The sequence below is a fragment of the Acipenser ruthenus genome, chromosome 7 (genome assembly GCF_902713425.1).
Source record: "Acipenser ruthenus chromosome 7, fAciRut3.2 maternal haplotype, whole genome shotgun sequence".
NCBI classification, from domain to species: domain Eukaryota; kingdom Metazoa; phylum Chordata; class Actinopteri; order Acipenseriformes; family Acipenseridae; genus Acipenser; species Acipenser ruthenus.
Genome location: NC_081195.1, coordinates 38946851 through 38965744, shown reverse-complemented (window position 1 = coordinate 38965744; position 18894 = coordinate 38946851). Strand labels below are relative to the sequence as shown.

Genomic DNA, 18894 nt, shown 5'->3' with positions numbered 1-18894 from the left:
ATACAACCGATCTGTTAAAATTGTAAAACCGCCGTGATACAATGCTATCAATGGCTCATACCATTGTGCAACCATTCACCCATAATACAGAATCCTTGCATTACCATTGTAGTGCCACTGCATTGCCACTGAAGAACATGCCATTCTTTTTTCTGGGTCAGTAAGTATTTTAACTCGTGTGGCTATGAAGTGTCAGGCGGGTGTAGGGGTCCTGCAGTGCTCCCTGGATGATCGAAGGGTTAAGCCGGGGTGGAAAGTGGACACGGCTGTGACAGGAATGGTATGCTGGCAGAGCTGGAACTCAAGAGTTCAAGGCATTTCACAGTGTAACGCAACACCAGAATAGACGTTTACCCTTTAAGTGTTTGGCACAGGGAAACAAAGAAACGCTAGGGTGTTTGCCTACATGCACCTGTCCCTGCTGTAGGTCTTTTTAGCTCCCCACCTCTCCACGATCCTTGGACAACAGAGGAGCTGTGATTTACAATCTGCATTGGCCGAAGATGACAGAGTCCACACTGTCTGTGAGTCTGCTTCAGCATATTGTCTTATCTGCCCTATATTACTTGCTGTTCCCCTAGGACCAACTTACATTTGTTCCATCGTGAAGTTTTAAGGACTATTGGAGAAATTTAAGAACTAAGGGAGTCTATTTTAATGATCTAAACCAGCGGTTCTCAATCTGTGGTCTGCGGACCACTGGTGGTCTGCTGGCTCCCTTCAGGTGGTCCGTGGAAAGGTTACATAATTACGGAAGTGGCAGCATAGTTTATAGATCCCATTGCAATCCTAAAATGTGAGACCTTAAAAACTCAGTTACAGAAGCATTAAGAAATTGCATACATGGAGAATATCTCCAAGTTAAAAAAAAGGCCTAAACTCTCCGTCATATAGTTTTGGAGCGTCTAAAATGTATTCTTTTCTAGGGAGGTTTTGTGTGTTGCGCTCTCGTGCACTCAACACAGCAGCTTGTAAAGTAAGGGATAACACACGAAAGGGCGTTCTGTTGTATTAACATACAGCTGTAGTTGGGTTCCACCAACAAAGCCATATGTTAATGCAACACAACACACAAGCCCTGGAGTGCTGTCCCGCTTATAAAACGGATACAATACAAAAAAAGGTGTTTTTATTTAAAAAAAATATATACTATATATCCTTTGTATATCCTCTATATCCTACAAGCTCTGCTGTACAACAGGGTGTAGCATTAGCTACTCCTGCAGCATATGAAGTTTGCTGCCTGCTACACTTTAATTTGATGGCAGAAAACCTGGCCAGATTATCAAAATGTAATTGAAAGCTTATTAAGCATTACAAATGTAACTTTTTCTAAGGTTTCCTGGCAAATGCTGAAAGTTATTAAAATCTTCATATATTTTGTGTACCATACACAACATATTAGTAATTATACCTGCATCTCTTCTCCTATTTATCTAGTTAATTGTTTTTAACTGTCCTTATAGCAATGGTCTGGTTCTATCTAATTGATTATCGTTGTCTCATTAAGCCATTTGGCAATTTCTATAATGCAGGCACCTGACTGTTTTTTAGGGAGAGATTCAGTTTGGTGTAGGGCAGAGTGAAGGGTGTGGTTGCTGTGTGTGTGTGTGTTAGAAAAAGTATTTTCTAATCTACTGCTCTAAAAAAAAAAAACTCAGGAAAGCGCCTCAAGACAGAAGCCTCAATTTATTTTCTTTTTTATGCCCTGTGCATGGATAGTTTAGTCCAGGGGACACTTTTTGGACATTTTAGTTTCTGTTTTTTATTTTATTTTATTTTGTTTTTGCTTGTCTTTATCTTGTGGATCAATTGATCAGATTTATTGATCTGTAAATATTGGATGTAATTTATATTTGAAGAGAATTGTGAATTTAATTTTCTCATTATGCTAATTGTTTATTCTTTCCACTTATCTTTCTTATTGCTGTACAATTGTTTTCCAGTATTCCTGTTCTTTCTTGGTGTGTTTTGATTACATCAATGCATATTTATTGTAATGAATACTGACTTTCCCAGCGTTTATTCTTTGGACCGGGCACTCGGCTCACCTACCTTTTAATATATGGCTTATTACGGGTGGGAATATAATTGTGATCAGGTAATTAAAATTATTTGATTTTCATCTATAGAGTTGAGATTGTTACAAGGGAAACAAGTGAAATTGGTGCACTGGTTTCCGAACCTTTGTCTGACCTTCTTTGCTGGAGGCCTAAGTGCTTTCCCCACATGCTTGCATGCCAATAGTTATAACCACGGAGATAGCTGCTAGGCAATCTATAAGATAATAATAAAAAAAGAAGCAATGCACCTCTGAGTGAAGATCACAGTAGGGTGACACATTCCTTTTTTACTGTACTGTTCTTATGAGCCCAAAAGGCCAAACTTTCATGCATTTGCTTCAGTTTAACCTAATAATGTTTGGAAATGAGAAAATTCCATGTGCCCAATTATGATCACAAGGCAAGGCACTGACGAGAAGAAAAAGGTCGTTAGTACTGAGTTATGGGGTGCTAGGTGGGACAAACGGGCACAATCAGACTTTGTCCTTGAGTGTTTACACCTGCGCAACCGTTGTCAAAAAATGTGGGGAGTGTCCTCATCATTTCCAGCTGAGTAATTTTGATGATGAGGAAAGATTTGCGTTTGCGATCCAAACGCACCTACTTATCTTATCGCAAAGTAGCTACTGAACACACAATAAAAAAGCAGCATGTGAGGAAGACATTGTAGAGAAAACTAAATGTAGGTTAAAACAATGTATTCTTTATTATTATTATTATTATTATTATTATTATTATTATTATTATTATTATTATCCAGGGCGACTTACAAGTGTTACAAAATATCACAGTACAAAGTATCACATTACATGTTATCGCATTATAAAATATCACATCACATTACAAAATATCATAGTGCAGACAAGAGCAGTTATGAAAGTACAATAAGATCAAATTCAAGTAAGCAAGATAAAGAATACAGTAAATTATAAGTAAGAGCAAGTTTGACTAAGAGCAGTTAAAACTTATAGTAAATATTTGCTTATATGAGTAAAGTCCAGCAAGAACACGTAGCTAGTATGATAAATGGATGAGAGCAATTACAAAAAACATTAGTATGGTTACCTATAAGAGTAAAATCAAATGCAAGATACAGTAAGTAGTTCTAGTTAGGAGCAGTAGTTGAATGCGGCAAGGTATGGAGCAGATCAGTACAAGCTGGTGCATGTACTGGTACAATTGGGTGCCATATAGTCCAATATGGTCGATTGTTTACAGATGCTGACTGAACAGGTGTGTCTTGAGGATGCGCCGGAAGGTGGTCAGGGACTGAGCAGTCCTGATATCTGTGGGTACGTCGCTCCGCCACTGAGGAGCAAAGGTGGAGAAGGAGCAGGCTCTGGAGACGAGGGAGCGGAGGTGGGGTACAGCTAGTCTGCCGGAGGTGGAGGAGAGGAGGGGGCGAGAGGGGGTGTAGGGAGAAATGATAGTCTGGAGATAGGAGGGAGCAGAAAGGTCAAGACAGTGATAGGCGAGTACAAGAGCAGCGACAGGGAGCCAGTGCAGAGAGCGGAGTAGCGTGGGAAAAACGAGGAAGGGAAAAGACAAGGCGAGCAGCAGAGTTTTGGATGAGCTGGAGTGGATGGGTAGCAGAGGCAGGAAGGCTGACCAGGAGGGAGTTGCAATAGTCAAGGCGGGACAGTACCAGGGCCTGAACTAGGAGCTGTGTGTAGTAATCGGTGAGGAAGGGGCAAATGCTACGTATGTTGCTTAGGAAGAAGCGACAGGAGCATGCCGGAGCAGAGATATGCTGAGAGTAGGGGAGGGAGGGGTCGAGGGTGACACCAAGGTTCTTGGTGGATGAGGAGGGAGGGAGGGTTGTGGATTCAAGCAGAATAGAGATAGAGAGATTAGTGGTGGGGGAGGAAGAGGGGGAAGAAAAGGAGGTCTGATTTGGAGAGGTTGAGTTTGAAATGAAGAAAATGCATCCAGAAGGAGATGGCCGAGAGACAGGTAGAGATACGGGAGGAAATGTTGGAGTCAGAGGTGGGAAAGGAGAGGAAGATCTGGGCATCATCTGCATAGAAGTGATATGAGAAGCCATGGGAGGGACCCAGGGAGCGGGTGTAGAGAGAAAACAGGATGGGTCCCAGGACTGAGCTTTTGGGGGACACCTGTCAAAAGAGAGCAAGAGGCAGAGGGTGAGCCACACCAGGACACCCGGTACGTGAACTCGGAGAACCAGATAAGCGCAGTGCGGGAGAGTCCCAGGTCAGCAAGGGAGGACAGGAGAATAGAGTGGTTAACTGTGTCAAAGGCAGCAGAGAGGTCAAGGAAAATAAGGACAGAGGAGAGGGAGGCGGCACGAGTAGAGAGTTTGTGACGGCGGAGTGTGCCGAGCGAAAACCAGGTTGGAGGGGGTTGAGCAGAGAATGTGTTGACAGGATAGCAGAGAGCTGGCGGTATACTGCTCACTCGAGAGGAACGGGAGGACGGAGATAGGACGGTAGCTCTGGAGGGATGAGGAATCCAGTGAGGGTATTTTTTTAATTTTATTTTTTTATAAATTTAGTTGTCGCCAATGATTTTACCCCAGTTTTCTCCCCAATTTGGAATCGGCAATTGTATTTTATTAATCCTGGTTCACCGCTGCAACCCCCCGGCGACTCTGGGAATGGCGGCTGACACACGCATCCTCCAAAACGTGTCCCTGCCTAGCCGTCTTTTTTCGCACTGCAAATCCACAGTGAAGCCATCAGACCCATAGTGCCGGAGGACAACACAAATCTCAATGGCTCCACAGCAGACCCGCAGGTGCCCTATCAGTCACAGGAGTCGCTGGTGCACGTTGAATCTTGGATTGCCCTGTTGACCTAAGCCCTCCCTACCCGGGTGGTGCTCGGCCAACTGTGTGCCGCCCCCTGGGAACTCCTGGTTACGGTTGACAGTGACATAGCCTGGATTCAAACCCGCGATCTCCAGGCTATAGGGCACATCCTGCACTTTTTTTTTTTTTTAAGATGGGCTTGGTGATGCAGGGTTGTTTGAAGGCAGAGTGGAAACAGCCAGAGAGCAGAGAGGTGTTGAGGAGGGAGTAGAGCAGGGGCAGCAGCCTGTAAGAGGTCAGTGGGAAGGGGGTCCAGAGCGCACATGGTGGGTAGAATAGTAGGGGTTGCAGAGGGTGATGGGAAGGGAGTGAGCAGAAGACAGTAGTTTGCCATGTTTTTAATATGATTTACCATACCTCTCTGGGCTTTACAATGCTTACCATGTTTTCACTTTTCTGTGCCTTTTACAATGATATACAACAGGTGTTTGTTATTTCTGGTCCTATCCCTGTCTGTCTGTGTATATATGAGTTAGGGCTTCCACTCCTGTTTCACAGTATCACAGCTCCCACCTGCGCCACACAGCCCCCTCCCTGTCTCTGCAGGAAGAGCGGCAGATGCAGAGTTGAGTCAACAGGATGGAATGTCTGGAATGTGGAGAAGAGAAGAGGACAGCCGCTGTGTTGAGAGGGCTAGTGAGAACTGCTGGAGGGAATGAGATTTATTACAGCCTTCGCGTGAAAGCACCTCGGAGGTAGACTAGGCTCACTGACCTTTCACTCAGCCAGTCTGCAGAGGGGCTGGGATGAGGGGTTGTTCCAGGATGTCCTGCCTACCTCCCAGTCGAATCTATATCCAACTGTCCTTCCAAGGTTGGATTTAAGCAAAAAATACAGCAGGTGCATTACTTGCCTATGTTGACATTCTACTACAATGCTGTATTTTCTTGATTGAATCCACCTATAAGAGTATTTTGTTATCATAGAGGGCTGCTTTTAAAACATACACATTATAGATGAAGGGAAACAATTCTTTGCAGTTTGTATATTGTGCTAGGATCCTGTATTTAGTATCAATGTAATCAGATGGCTTCTGATTTTGATTATTATGTAAGTATAGTTATGAAGCTGAAAATAACATTTTACTCAAGAAAAGTTCCATTTCAAGTTTTTATGAATATCTTTTACAGAAAAGTATGATTGGGATACCACTGTGCTCTTGCAACACCAGGTGACAACAGAATTAATTTTATTTTATACATTATACTTTACTGGGGATCGTAAGTAGCTGTTATACCAGTGTATTTCCCTGAAGAACCATTAGCACATCACATGATTTACAGCAATAGCAACGCAATATTGAACAATGGTCCTGATACATTAACTCCCTGGTATCATACTGTAATGCAATACATCACCAGTTTGCTTGATGTATGTAAAACTGTAACAGTGACATACAAAAGACAGTTAGAGGGACAGACAATCACCTCACATTATGCACTCCGATCATGATATACTCCATAACAAAAAAGTGGGCCATGCGTACAAGTGGAAATACTGTACATATACAGACTAACGTGGGGATATGCATGGGGAGAATAAGGGACTACCTTATTACTGTTTAGCTGTGGAGAAAAAGCTTGATCAGTCAAGCAGACCGGGGGTGGGGAGCTGCTGACGGACATTCTTCAGGATGGTTCTTTCACATGATGGTCACAGCAAGCAGCATGTGTAACTGGAGTCCTGACGGGAACAAGCTAAAGAGGTACAGCTGGTGTGAAGACATATTCTATAAACATTCACACACACACACACAGCTGGAATGTCTATTTCAATGGAAGAGCCATCGTCACTTAACAAGGAGAATATTGCCATGGCATCCTGCACTCTCTTCACCTGTTCTTACCAGTTGGTCATCAGCATGGTAATTGAGATCCAGTCTCTCACCTTGATGCAGTGATTCCCCTGGTACCTGTATCTCATAGAGGGCTTACCAAAGAAAAAAATGCCATTTGTTATTACTAGGCTTGCTACTATTAGATTTTTTTTTTTTTTGCCAAATCGACGATTAATATCAACGTTTATTTTAGAAGAATTTACCAATTTTTTTTTTTTTTTTTCAATCTTTATTTTTCAATTCAGGCAGAGAATGGGTGAAATCGACCTTTATGCTTTTAAAAAAACCCAAACTTTTTTATGCCATTGAAAAACGTCTCATTTAGTGAAACCCCTTTATCATATTCAACATGCAACAAAACCGTGGTTCCCAACATTCTAATTGAAATAACGTTTGGTCACAACTGAGCTATACATTTAAAAAGTGTCTCAAATAAACCGTAGTAAACGCAGCATATAAAAAAAAACAATATGCACAGAACAAAACATTATATAGTTGAACAGAACTAACTTATTATTCGGAGTCTGAGCTCCCCCTGTCCTGCTTTAGCACAGCTGGACTCAGAGTCACAGGCAAGGCAGATGGGCGCGCTTCGTCCTGCCGCGGAGACTTCAGCCTTCGGGCAGGGCATTCTGCACAATATTGCGCCCCATGTTTTCTCTTGCGCCCCATTTTCAAATCAAACTAGTAACTATCAACGTATACCTAAAGCAAAAGCTTACCTACACCTTAACCCGCTAATTTCAAAGTAGGCGCTGTAGCTGGCAAATGAGAGCATTCTAGCACTGTTTCAGTCATCGAGATCTGTCAGAACAGGGTGAATATAGGTGAACTACAGTACTAACAGACCACTGAAATTACTGACAGCGACCCTTAGGCATTCAGAGCGGAACGGAGACGGAACAGACAGCAAGTATAAAAACTACACAAACTACAGATGATTTCTAAATGATTATTTTTGGTAAGAAAATAAAAAACAGCAAGTGGTTTTACACACGTTTGTCCTATATAAATTTATTTCAGTCTAACTGATATTTTTGGGGAATTCGACGTTTAACGAGCTTTACCGATTAATATCGAAAAGTAGCAAGCCTAGTTATTACCCAGTACAAAATCCACTTAAAGTGATACTTTTCATAAATTATTTCATAAATCTTATCTGTTGTATTGTTCCTTTTGTTCTATAAGCCACAAGTGCCCAGCTTGGAAGGAAGCACGTTATAGTAAATAGATATTTTTATTTTTATGTACTATACTTTCTGTTTACAAGCTATGCTTTCAGTTGGTGATACACCTGAAGGGTGAAATTGTCCCTTTCCTGTCATTAACCAACTAGCTGCTTCCCCTATTGACTGATGCTGAAATCATGCTTTGACCCAGATGACACTGCTGAGGTGAAATGACCCAGGAAGTACAGTATTACAGATAACCTGAAAATAAAGAATGGAATCTGATCTTTATTATATGAGAGTAGCTGTTATTTACTTCACGCTAATATTGGACTTGCTAAGATAACATGAGATGGTAGTCATGGAGACCAACCAAGATGTAGCTTCTCTGCAACATCTGCATACATTGAAGTAAGATAAGAGCCTCCAGTGCTTTTCCTCTGTCAGGTAACATGGATTTCCTGTTGCCGTAGTGTTGATGGCTGAAGTGTAGTGCTGGCTACAGGGACCAATTTGCGGCCTTTCTGGTGCATCGGCACACACAACGCCGGCGATGCGGACTTCAGGGATCAACCAAAGTGTGGCCTCCCTATTGACTCAGCATGGCAGCTGTCTGGAATGGGCTGGGTGGGGCACTTCACAGGGGTCATCACCTCCTGTCTTTGGTGTTTTGTCGATTAGCCCACCACACCTCAGGAAGGTTCGACAGTTATGCTGGTGTACCTGCATCACCCCCATCCACCCCCCCACCCAACCCAGCCCAGTTCACTTACCCTAGCCTTCGATTCCTTTTTATTGATTTTAACTTCCTCCATCGCTTACCTTAGCCATCCGTATTTTGAATAACCCTACTAATGAAAAAGATTGATATTGTAGTTGCTGTTTCATAAACACATGCAAAATACCACAGCAACGCAAACGAACAAATTATTATTATTATTATTATTATTATTATTATTTATTTATTTATTTATTTATTTATTTATTGTTTTTTACTGGTGTAATTTTTTTTTTTTTATTTAGTCGTCACCAATGATTTTTACCTTGGTTTCCTCCCCAATTTGGAATGCCAGTTATTGTTTTTATCCCGGCGTCCTCCGAAACGTGTTCCTGCCAATCTGTCATTTTTCGCACTGCGGATCCACAGCAAAGCCACCAGACCTATAGTGCTGGAGGACAACACACCGATCTGAATGGTTCCACTGCAAACCCACAGGTGCCCTATCAGCCACAGGGGTCGCTGGTGCGCAGTGAACCGTGGATTCCCCTGCCGACCTAATCGCTCCCTACCCAGGCGGCGCTCGGCCAATTGTGCGCCGTCCCCTAGGAACCCCTGGTCATGGTTGGCAATGACATAGCCTGGATTCAACCCTGCGATCTCCAGGCTATAGGGCGCATCCTGCACTCTACGCGGAGCGCCTTTACTGGATGCGCCACTCGGGAGCCCCACCGGTGTAAGAATTGATCTGTTCACCCGCTATGACAAAATCCACAGACCACTTCTTAAAAATGAATTGAAAACAATACAGTTCCATCCTCAACCTCCTTTCGTTTGGCAATGTTGATTGTGCCTTTTCCCAAAATCATGTTGCTATGGTGTGGTCTGGTCTGCCCATTTTTGTTTTTCTGAATGTTTTCGTTAAAAAAGCAAAACGTTTTTAACCAAACTAACTAAAACATCTATCCAGGATGCTAATCCTGATGTAATAAATTAATCAAACGTGTCTAGAGCTGATTCAATTCGGCAGGTATCTAGGCAGGAATTTCAACTTTGTATGCAAAGTTGCCAAGATGTTGCCTGCGCACACAAAATAAAAGCTGTTTGCCTGTGGTGTATACTCTATCAACATATGAGATACAATAGAAATCATAAAAATATCAGTAAACTACCCTTCAAAACAACTACACAACTAGTTAGAATGAGTTTATTTAAAACATCTAAAGACCGTGTTTTACAACAGTAAATATTGGTACACATGGGTCAACCACAACATTTGCTTCTTCACATGCTTGAATCAAGTCGACATCCTCACATTGCAGGAACAAACGAAGAGGCTTTGTGAGTTGCAGGATTGAGTCTGCGCATACCAGACTGTTACACTTAAAAATGGAATACAGAAATGTTTCTGCATCGTAGTCGAACTCAGCAATTTTCTCTAAAGTATGGATAATCACAATATATTTTTCACAACAAAATCGCACGTGTAAAAAATATAAATTGAAACTACTACAAATGAAGCATAACCTAATAACCTTTTAATCAAGTCGAGTCACTCACTCGAGTCTTTACAACTCTGCCACGCCCTACTTTGATTGTTTTAGATTGATTATTTAAATTGCTCAAATCTACTACTATTTTGGAAACTACCATGTAATTACTGCTATGGCCATCATTTTCTGTACATGCATTGATTGATATATTTTGCTGCGTTGAAAAAGGGATTTGACTCATTGCTACTATAATAAATGATGAGGAACAAGAAAAAGGGGCAGACAAAGAATCTTTAGACAAATAATATATTTTATGACAATACCAGATGAGATAAAACAGGATCAGATTAATAAAAAAAGCACTCACTTCTGCTTTTTATTTTGCACACATCAATCAATCAATCTTTATTTTATATAGCGCCTTTCATAGTGGACCACCATCACAAAGTGCTTTACAAGATACAGTAAAAACAATGAATACATTAAGTACAGTAAAAAAACAAAAAAGAACAATGCATAATACATTAAATACAAGGCTAGGATGTGAAAATTCTAGAACATTGTGGATGCATATGTCATAGAATCATGAGTATAAGATACATTTAAAAAATAAATGCAGCCTAGGGAAAGTACCCTTTAAGCTTATATTACGTGCCTATTGGGCTACAAAACTATACTTCACTTAATATACTTTTTCTTAGAAACTTAGTTTCTAAAAGGAGTAAACAGCCTTAATCAAATACATAATCATTGAACCATATAAATACTAACTTCATCTGCGGCCCTTATCGTTCGTTGTTTGTTTGGTCCTCCTCTGCCTTCACCTTGCAGCGTGCCTTGTCTAGGGGGGAAGTGCCACTTGTCCTGTCAGCTGGCATTAGACATTCATCTAATTCATATACTTCATTCATCACAGTTTGCCAGCATACGAGCTGACGAGCGCCAATGGGTAAGGCCATGGGCCAAACGCAAATATCAATGTAATTATTCATAGGCGTGTTTATGTGTCAAATCACTGTGTCTCCTTTCCGAAAGTATTTTTTATGAGTGCCTGCATTTTTTTGTTTCTGTGCTACGCTTTAAACCTGTAGATTTTGTTGGCCTATTCTTTGCTAACTGTCAGATTTTGAAAGGGGAGTGAATGGATACACTTGTGTATCATTATGGATACTCAAACGGGTGGTCGGCTTCTTAGACTTGTGTTCTAAAAATGTATCGAGTGGAGCGGAAATATTTGTTGATCATGCTCTCAAACTGATTTTAGAAAGTAACAGGTTACTTTCAGATAGTCTGGCTTTGATGGTTCAATGTGTTACCTTTTTTTAACGGGAAAAATAAATAATAGTAATTTGATAAATATGAACCCATTGATTGGACATTCCAAATTGGGGAGAAAATCAGTGGTAAAATAATTGAGCACACAATTAAAAAATGTGACATAATTCAAAACCATTTGGATTCTGTATTAGGGTGATAATAACCATAGAACCACAATACCAAAAGTAGGCTTTTGGTTCTGCAACATCTAGTACTTTTAACCATTTTAGTATTTTAATGTACATTTAATAATCATTTAATTGACTCTTTCTTGCTAAGAACTGAACTTTTTCTATAAATATAATGTCTGAAAACTTGTGGAGAGGTGACACCTGTTCTTCAAGTGAGGAGCTGCTGACTGTCTGCCAAGTCAAGACTGGCCAAGACATATTCAGGGTCTGTGCTGGAGAAGAGAGATAAGACGAGGGCCTCTCTCTTCTTGTCTGGGAAATGTGTGGGTTGGGGGTGGAGGGTTAGGTTATATATATATATATATATTGTTACACTGTTAAACTCAGCACAGTTGGAAAAGGGAGAAGAAAGCTGACATCGCCAACTGTCTGGAGCTATGGGAAAGTATACTCTAGTAGTAGTGAATTTCTCTGTATAACTTTACTTGTATGTTAATAAAACCTGATTATTGTGACTTGAAATTGCTTGTTGTGTTTGGTGCTTACACTCTGAGTGTCTCTGGGAAATATTAAGGAAACAGTAGGCCTTGTTTTCTGACAGTTCTGAGAGATGCACCCTTATTTTTTTTCCTTTCTGTAATTTCAGGTCGAAATGAATTGATAGCCAGATATATCAAGCTACGAACAGGGAAAACACGAACCAGAAAACAGGTGAGCGGGTGATCCTTGTTTTATCATATAACATAGAAATGTTAGATAGATTTGCCTGATCACATTGTCCAGTCTAGATGCTAATCTGAAATGTATAGAGACTGTGACAGATGTGCTTTTAGATTGACTGACAGTTGAATACTAAAGTGGCTGTAGCAAACATTTTATTTTTATTACAAGATATCTGCTTTTTCACAAAAGAAAGCTCTGCTTGCAAGCCTTGCTTTCACAGGAGAGTGAAATTGTCCCACCCTTTCAACGCCTTCTTTCCTCTCATTAACCAACCAGCTTCCCCTTATAACTGACATGCTTTGCACCCTTTCAAAAAGCAAGTATATATTTTACTTTTTTTTTTAATAAATATATAAAGGTAAATACTTAATCTGTCCTTTGAAGCAGCTATAAATTGCTGCATGGATCAGATTTTTTCTGGAAATGGCATTAGTTTGAATTGATGCCTGATCATGTTCTCTTGTGTCTTAAATGATAGGCATGTTCTATATGCATGTCTTTATATAATCCTCTATTGCTGTTTCTGAATTGAAATCTGTACTATGAAGCCACAATAAATTGTCCCACCTGAGCTAAAAGTCACACATTACTCTCTAGGTATCGAGCCATATCCAGGTGCTTGCCCGGCGAAAGGCACGGGAGATCCAAGTGAAGCTGAAGGTATGTGCTGATTGGCCACTGTAACTTTCAGCCACCTCATCATACTGGCCGCATCTCCCTGCTTCCCTGGAGTTTCTTCTGTGGTGTAATAACAGCTAGAAAGTGTGGGGTTATTGAAAATATACTCCAGTGTTAGATTCTCCTATGATACTGGTTGGAGTTGCTTATGTATTGTCAAGTAATTCAGATACTGATATGTCAATGATTTACATTTCAGTCAGTTTTTCCTGATAGTGAATACCAGCTCTGTCAGTATGTTAAAGGAACTATCATGATTATTGTTGTATTAAGTTGGTGCTTTAACAATGGCAGCTAGTACTGGTATTGTTAAGAAACTTTTTTTTTCCAATCACATAGCACATGCTGCGGACACACCTAGATGTGATTTACAGATCACATGAGTCCCTCCCAGGCTTTTGATAGTTCTGTTTTATTTCCTGTTTGGCATTGCTTTCATGTGTGTTAAATCCAATCATCATCCTAGACTTCTCATTTTAGAGTTTCTCAGACAACTCAAAGGCAAGTTTGTGTTCTGCAATGTTCATTTTATATAGGACCCCATCCTGGTGTAGAAAGAAGATCCGGTTTTGTACTTTTAAAATGTAAATAAATTGGATGGTTTGGTAATAATTCCAACTAGTCTCGCTTTTACATTATGGGATGAAAACTCAGACTGGTAATTCAAAGTAATCTCTGACATGAAGGGATGGTCGGATCTTCTGGTATTGGATCTTCTTCTTCAGATGGGCTTCGGGTAAAGTGAATTTTCTGCATCGCGATGGGGTCATTCGCAAGACAACCCCAAGCTGAACTCGAAGTTCCCTTTCAAGTACGAAATGTAACCATTACCGAATGGGTATTTACCTCCTAAAGACCCGAAACCTGAATACAATATATCAAAGCTGCTCGCAGAGCCTGTCATGGCCCGCCCCTGAGGGCACAGAATGACAGCGCTTACAGACCCTTAGCGCCATTTTACCTTTCAAGAACTGGCCTGACAAGGGAGCCTATTCAGATAAGTACTTGATATTTTTTCTGCTATAGATTTTCGCATTTATTGTGTTTTTACACAAAATATATGTGATATTTAAAATAATCGCAGTATTTTGAGCGGAGACGAGAGTCGAGTCGACTCGACTGCATCCAGGTTAGACTTTTAACATAGATACTGAGATGTGATGGGCAGGGTAGCATTCAATGATAAGGGGAGCAGTGAAAATCCGTTTTCAATTGCATTTTCACTGCTCCCTGTGAACGTTGTTAATATGTTTTTTTAAGGGTGGTGGTAACATTTTCATTTATACTTCTCCCCTGGCGACAGGGATACAGGGGTGATGCCTGTATGTTTGTTTTAACTACAGTATATCTCATTCAGCTGTGATGAAACTCAGTATGGGTATTAGCACAAGTGATTGGGGGTATCCAAATCTTTGTGATTGTGAGATGTGATGGGCAGCTAAATCATCCAATCAGTTCTGTGCCTCAAAACCAGCCAATCAATACTGCAATAAAAAATACTAAAGCAACCAGTCTTGTACCTGCCACCGCCACATCATCAAATCCACAGCTTGTCAGCTCCACTGATACTCGGCATCTTTCAGCAACAACACACAGAGATACAGATGGTTCAGCAAAAATGCTCCATTCAGTTTTGTGTCATTGTCCAGATAAACTATAAGCAGCGCTGACAAGTAAAATGTTTTTTGTTTAATGGAAGGGTTCCTGACGAATCACCTAGGTAAATCTAGGTTCCCTTTCAATTAGAAGACGACCACCAACCAATACTTTTGGGATATGCCTGCCACAGGTCAGGTATTTACTGAGCATTTAATGAACTTCCACTAGGGACAATGTAATGGCCCTTATATAGTTTTATCACTGTCAGTTTTCCTATGCTTTTCCCATGGTTATATTATGCATTTAACATAGTTTACTATGGTTTTCCATGTTTTTAATATGCTGTACCATACCTCACTGGACTTTACCATGCCTTCATTATGATTTATTATACTTTGCTATGCTTTTACTATGGGAAACCTTTATGAGAGTGGTGCTCCCCTACATACAGCTCTCATCAAGATTATGAAGGCAGACTTATCTTTTGCTCATAACCTTTTATTAATGAATGATTGCAAGTAAAGCGTAACCTATGTGTATAGTTTAGTTACTGTCATATTGCACATTCTCTTTATAAACTTTTGAGAAAAAGATAGTGCTGCTTCAATCCTTTCTTGGTGTCTGTGGCAAAGTGGTTAATTGTGTACAGGTGCAGGTGATTAAAGAATAAACAAACAATTGTAATCCAGGTGAAAAGGTTTGTTTTTATTAGTTGTGTTTGTCCAGTGCCTGATGGCGAAACAAACAGGAAATAATAATGATGGTAAGTAATACAGCGGCGTGTATTACTTACATTTATAATCCCCCAAGCTGGTCCTGAAATAATAGTCCCGTTCTTGTATCCCCACATTAAACGCAAAACACAAACACAAGTCCGGTTAGTGCGTGAATTAGTGATTGTGATTGTGATTTACAGTGGAACAGTTAACATTGCTTCAACCCCTATTTATACCGTCACTCATGACCCTTTGGTAAACGATTGCAGCTGCTTTTTATGATCTGCAGCTGGCACATCATTTCTCCTCTGGGTCAATGAGTTAATGTACCGAAGCTCTGTCTCTTTTCTACGTGACCGACTTCCTTTTACCCCTCGGAACGAAGTGTCAGGCCACGTAGTCCAGAGTATTCTGTTCCCGTTACTTTGCACCCTCACAGGTCGAGAGGGAAATTTACCACCAAGAATCATTGCCTTTCTGTCACAGTATCCCACACTTCAGCTTTGAAATATAGACAGCAATGCTTGGGCACTGCTTCTCCATTTTAGGTTGACTTGTGCATGGGAATAGGATGCTATCCAGTGTGTCATGGATGAAGTTGGCAAGTTGACCTTATTGAAGGACAAGATATGAGATGGGGATTTTGCCTGTAAGGGATGGCCAAAAATGAAATATTTACTAAGGAAATCTTAAAACAATGTCATCTTTTAATATTTCACCTCATAATGCTAAACAAAATACTGAAGACTGAATAAGTTTAAAGGTGCCGGTCACATTAAAACATTTGATGCAGTAAGAAAAATGAGCAAAATGACACAAAAAATAAAAATGTGGCAAAGCACTTAGTGCTTTCATTAAAGATGAAACATCTTCCATAGTAAATATTTTTGACCATCATTTGGTAAAATCCTTTTAAACCCTTGTCCTTTCCCTTCTTAAAGACTGTCTTCTTTTCCCTCCCATGTTTCCAGGTCAGCACTCTAAATACAAACCTCTTCACATTTGGTACTACCAAGTTAAATAAAGGATAGGCTAGATTGACTACTGCACTAAAGGATTAAGAATCGGAGATTCTGGTTGCACTGGAAAAGAGCTAAGCTGTGATGAGGACTCTTTACTGAGTGCCTGTGTTTCCTCCCCAGGATCAGGCAGCAAAGGATAAAGCTCTCCAGAGCATGGCCACCATGTCTTCTGCCCAGATCCTCTCTGCCAACGCCTTCCAGAGCAAGCTGGCACTGCAGGCACTGCCCCGGCCTGCCTACCCTGCAGCCACTGGGGTACGTGTGGACACATGGTTAAAATTCTGCAGATAGAGATGCTGGCCTTCTGTGAATGAGGTGCATGCATTTGAATAAACAAGAAGCATGCCACAAAATATACAGATATTTTGGTAACTCTTATCGCTGGTCCTAATTTGATGCAACATACAGTGAATGTAAGGAAGAGTAAACTACTTATCTATAATTTATATAAAGTGACATGAAGGAATATAATACACACCGTTTGTGTAACGTGCACCTCTTTTTTTAATGTGAACATCTACATTGTGGAGAATACTATAAGTATACTATGCACCCTGTAAATAGAGTAACCTGTACTAAAAAGATTTAGAGGAGATTTGATGGAAGTTAAACCTAGAACATAGAAGGGTTAGGGGGGACGTGATTGAAAGCTTAAAAATCCTAAAATGAGTTGATCTTTTTTTAACACTGGAACGCAAAATGTGCGGCTCCGTTATAAAAAGGCTTCGATATGAAAATGAAAAACAAACAATGGGACACAACTTAATATTTTTATTTATTAACATCATACATAACATTTTCAGAGCAGAAACACCGTAATTACATTGAAAATGAAACTTTCTTCCTATTTTTTTTTTTAAAAAAGCACAGTTTTACATAAACATGAAAAACTGTAATAAAATAAACTTTATAAAATAAATATCTGTGTAAACAGGTGTAGAAAGCTGTATGCACATATATAATGATAAAACATAAATAACTAGTTATAAAAATAGCATAAACAAAAATATAACATAACTTATGCAACGTGAAAGTGCTTTGAGTGAAACAGAGTTCAAAGGCTGTCTGTCTGTTCAGAGTTCTATTACAGCATTCTAAGTACAATCTATGCAGAAAACACGCTTTTCAGCTGTACCAGTGGATTTGTCACAGACTTGCCTTTTCACAACGGGCGCAGACATCAAAAGTTCTGTTTTTATTGCATTTAGCAACCTGGCATTGTCTTTTATTCCATGTGCCAGTGGGCGCAGAGCTGGCTGAAGGTTGAGGGGCATTTGTCAGCCGTCTTTCGTGTCTCTTATCAAAATGTTTCTGCCATAGCTCCAGGGCTAGCTGCAAAATGAAGTCCCTTTGAGTGACTGTGTTGCCGGTGCACTCCTTGTACAAAACCAAAGCGTTGATGGCTGCCAGGTCCAAAACATTATAAAAAACAGACACAGGCCACCTGCGAGTACCACCTTTGACAGAATACAGCCGTGCCATTTGATCCAGTATATCCACACCGTACTTCGTGGCGTTGTAAAATGCAACAGGCTCTGGCTTTCATTTATCATCAGTCCCGATGGTCACTGATCTGTGCACCGTCATACAGTCGTTCTGCCTGAGAAATGTAGTGTAAATAATAATAATATATGATGTGTAGAATGACTTTCATCAGAGTTTCAAGCACTCAACAGGATTATAATACGTTACTTCACAATGACGTTGCTCTTATTACAAAGACCAGACAAAATTGTCAGCTATATTGTATTGATTTCAATATGCCGCATAAACTGCGGGTCTGGCGGTTGAAGAAGCAAGTGCTTATAACACATTCATTTTTACGATTCTGCAGCTGAAACACCATATGGGTATTTAATTCAAATATTTAGTAACACTTAAGAACAGACATGCACGAGATATTCACGTGGAGATATTTAAATTTGAATTGCAAAAGCCATTCAAAAAGCAGCTATGGCGGTGCTAGTGTTAAACCAAAGAAGGATGATTGGCAAGCAAAATTTAATTAATAAACATAATAGTTGATAAACAAATTAAATGTAATGTGGATTAGAGAGTATTTAACTGATAGATATCCTGGAACAAGGTTCTCCAGACTGCCTGGTCCCTCTTTAAAGATGTGGGATTGTTTTATTTTAGAAATCTTCTTTTTCAGTTTTGGCATGCAGCTCTACAAGGCAAACCTGTGGCCTCCCATGAGTGAGTACTGGGGTTAACCCTTCACTGTCTTTTTACATTTATCTGTCTATCTATCTATCTAGCTATCTATACTGCTGTGCAAAAGTCATAGACATTGTTGTAAAAGAAGTTACTGCTTGGCATATTTTGATGAGCTTGTGTTTGGGCTCAAAGTACTATTCTAAAATGACAGCACTCACATTTAACCGCATCTCTTGTTTTTTAGTGTGAAACCTTTCTCACAACAGACCTACAACATTCAGCCACCTGTCGCAGCTTCAATCACAGGTAATTGTGATGGTAGTGATACGGACCTAGTGGTTTCTAGACAGAGAAAGGGGCAGGGACTGCCAACACAGACCATTGTGTCCAACACAGTACAGCTTTGAATTTATTGGTATTCCATTACTAGATCTGATAATG

At 40.2% G+C, this 18894-nt stretch overlaps 1 protein-coding gene across 2 annotated transcripts in view; it reads left to right on the top strand.

Annotated features, from left to right (window-relative positions):
• LOC117414886 (transcriptional enhancer factor TEF-3-like) overlaps positions 1–18894 on the top strand; it is a 32380-nt gene that overhangs the window by 389 nt on the left and 13097 nt on the right. Inside the window, exons 1-6 of one of the 2 annotated variants that reach the window (XM_034024726.3) lie at positions 3954–4541; positions 12202–12266; positions 12876–12938; positions 16414–16548; positions 18449–18492; positions 18698–18759. In XM_034024726.3, the coding sequence (XP_033880617.3) occupies positions 16447–16548; positions 18449–18492; positions 18698–18759 (208 nt within the window). In that variant the 5' untranslated portion in view covers positions 3954–4541; positions 12202–12266; positions 12876–12938; positions 16414–16446. Of the gene's footprint in view, positions 1–3953; positions 4542–12201; positions 12267–12875; positions 12939–16413; positions 16549–18448; positions 18493–18697; positions 18760–18894 lie in introns of those variants that run through there. The other variant, XM_059026923.1, reaches the window with a different exon arrangement.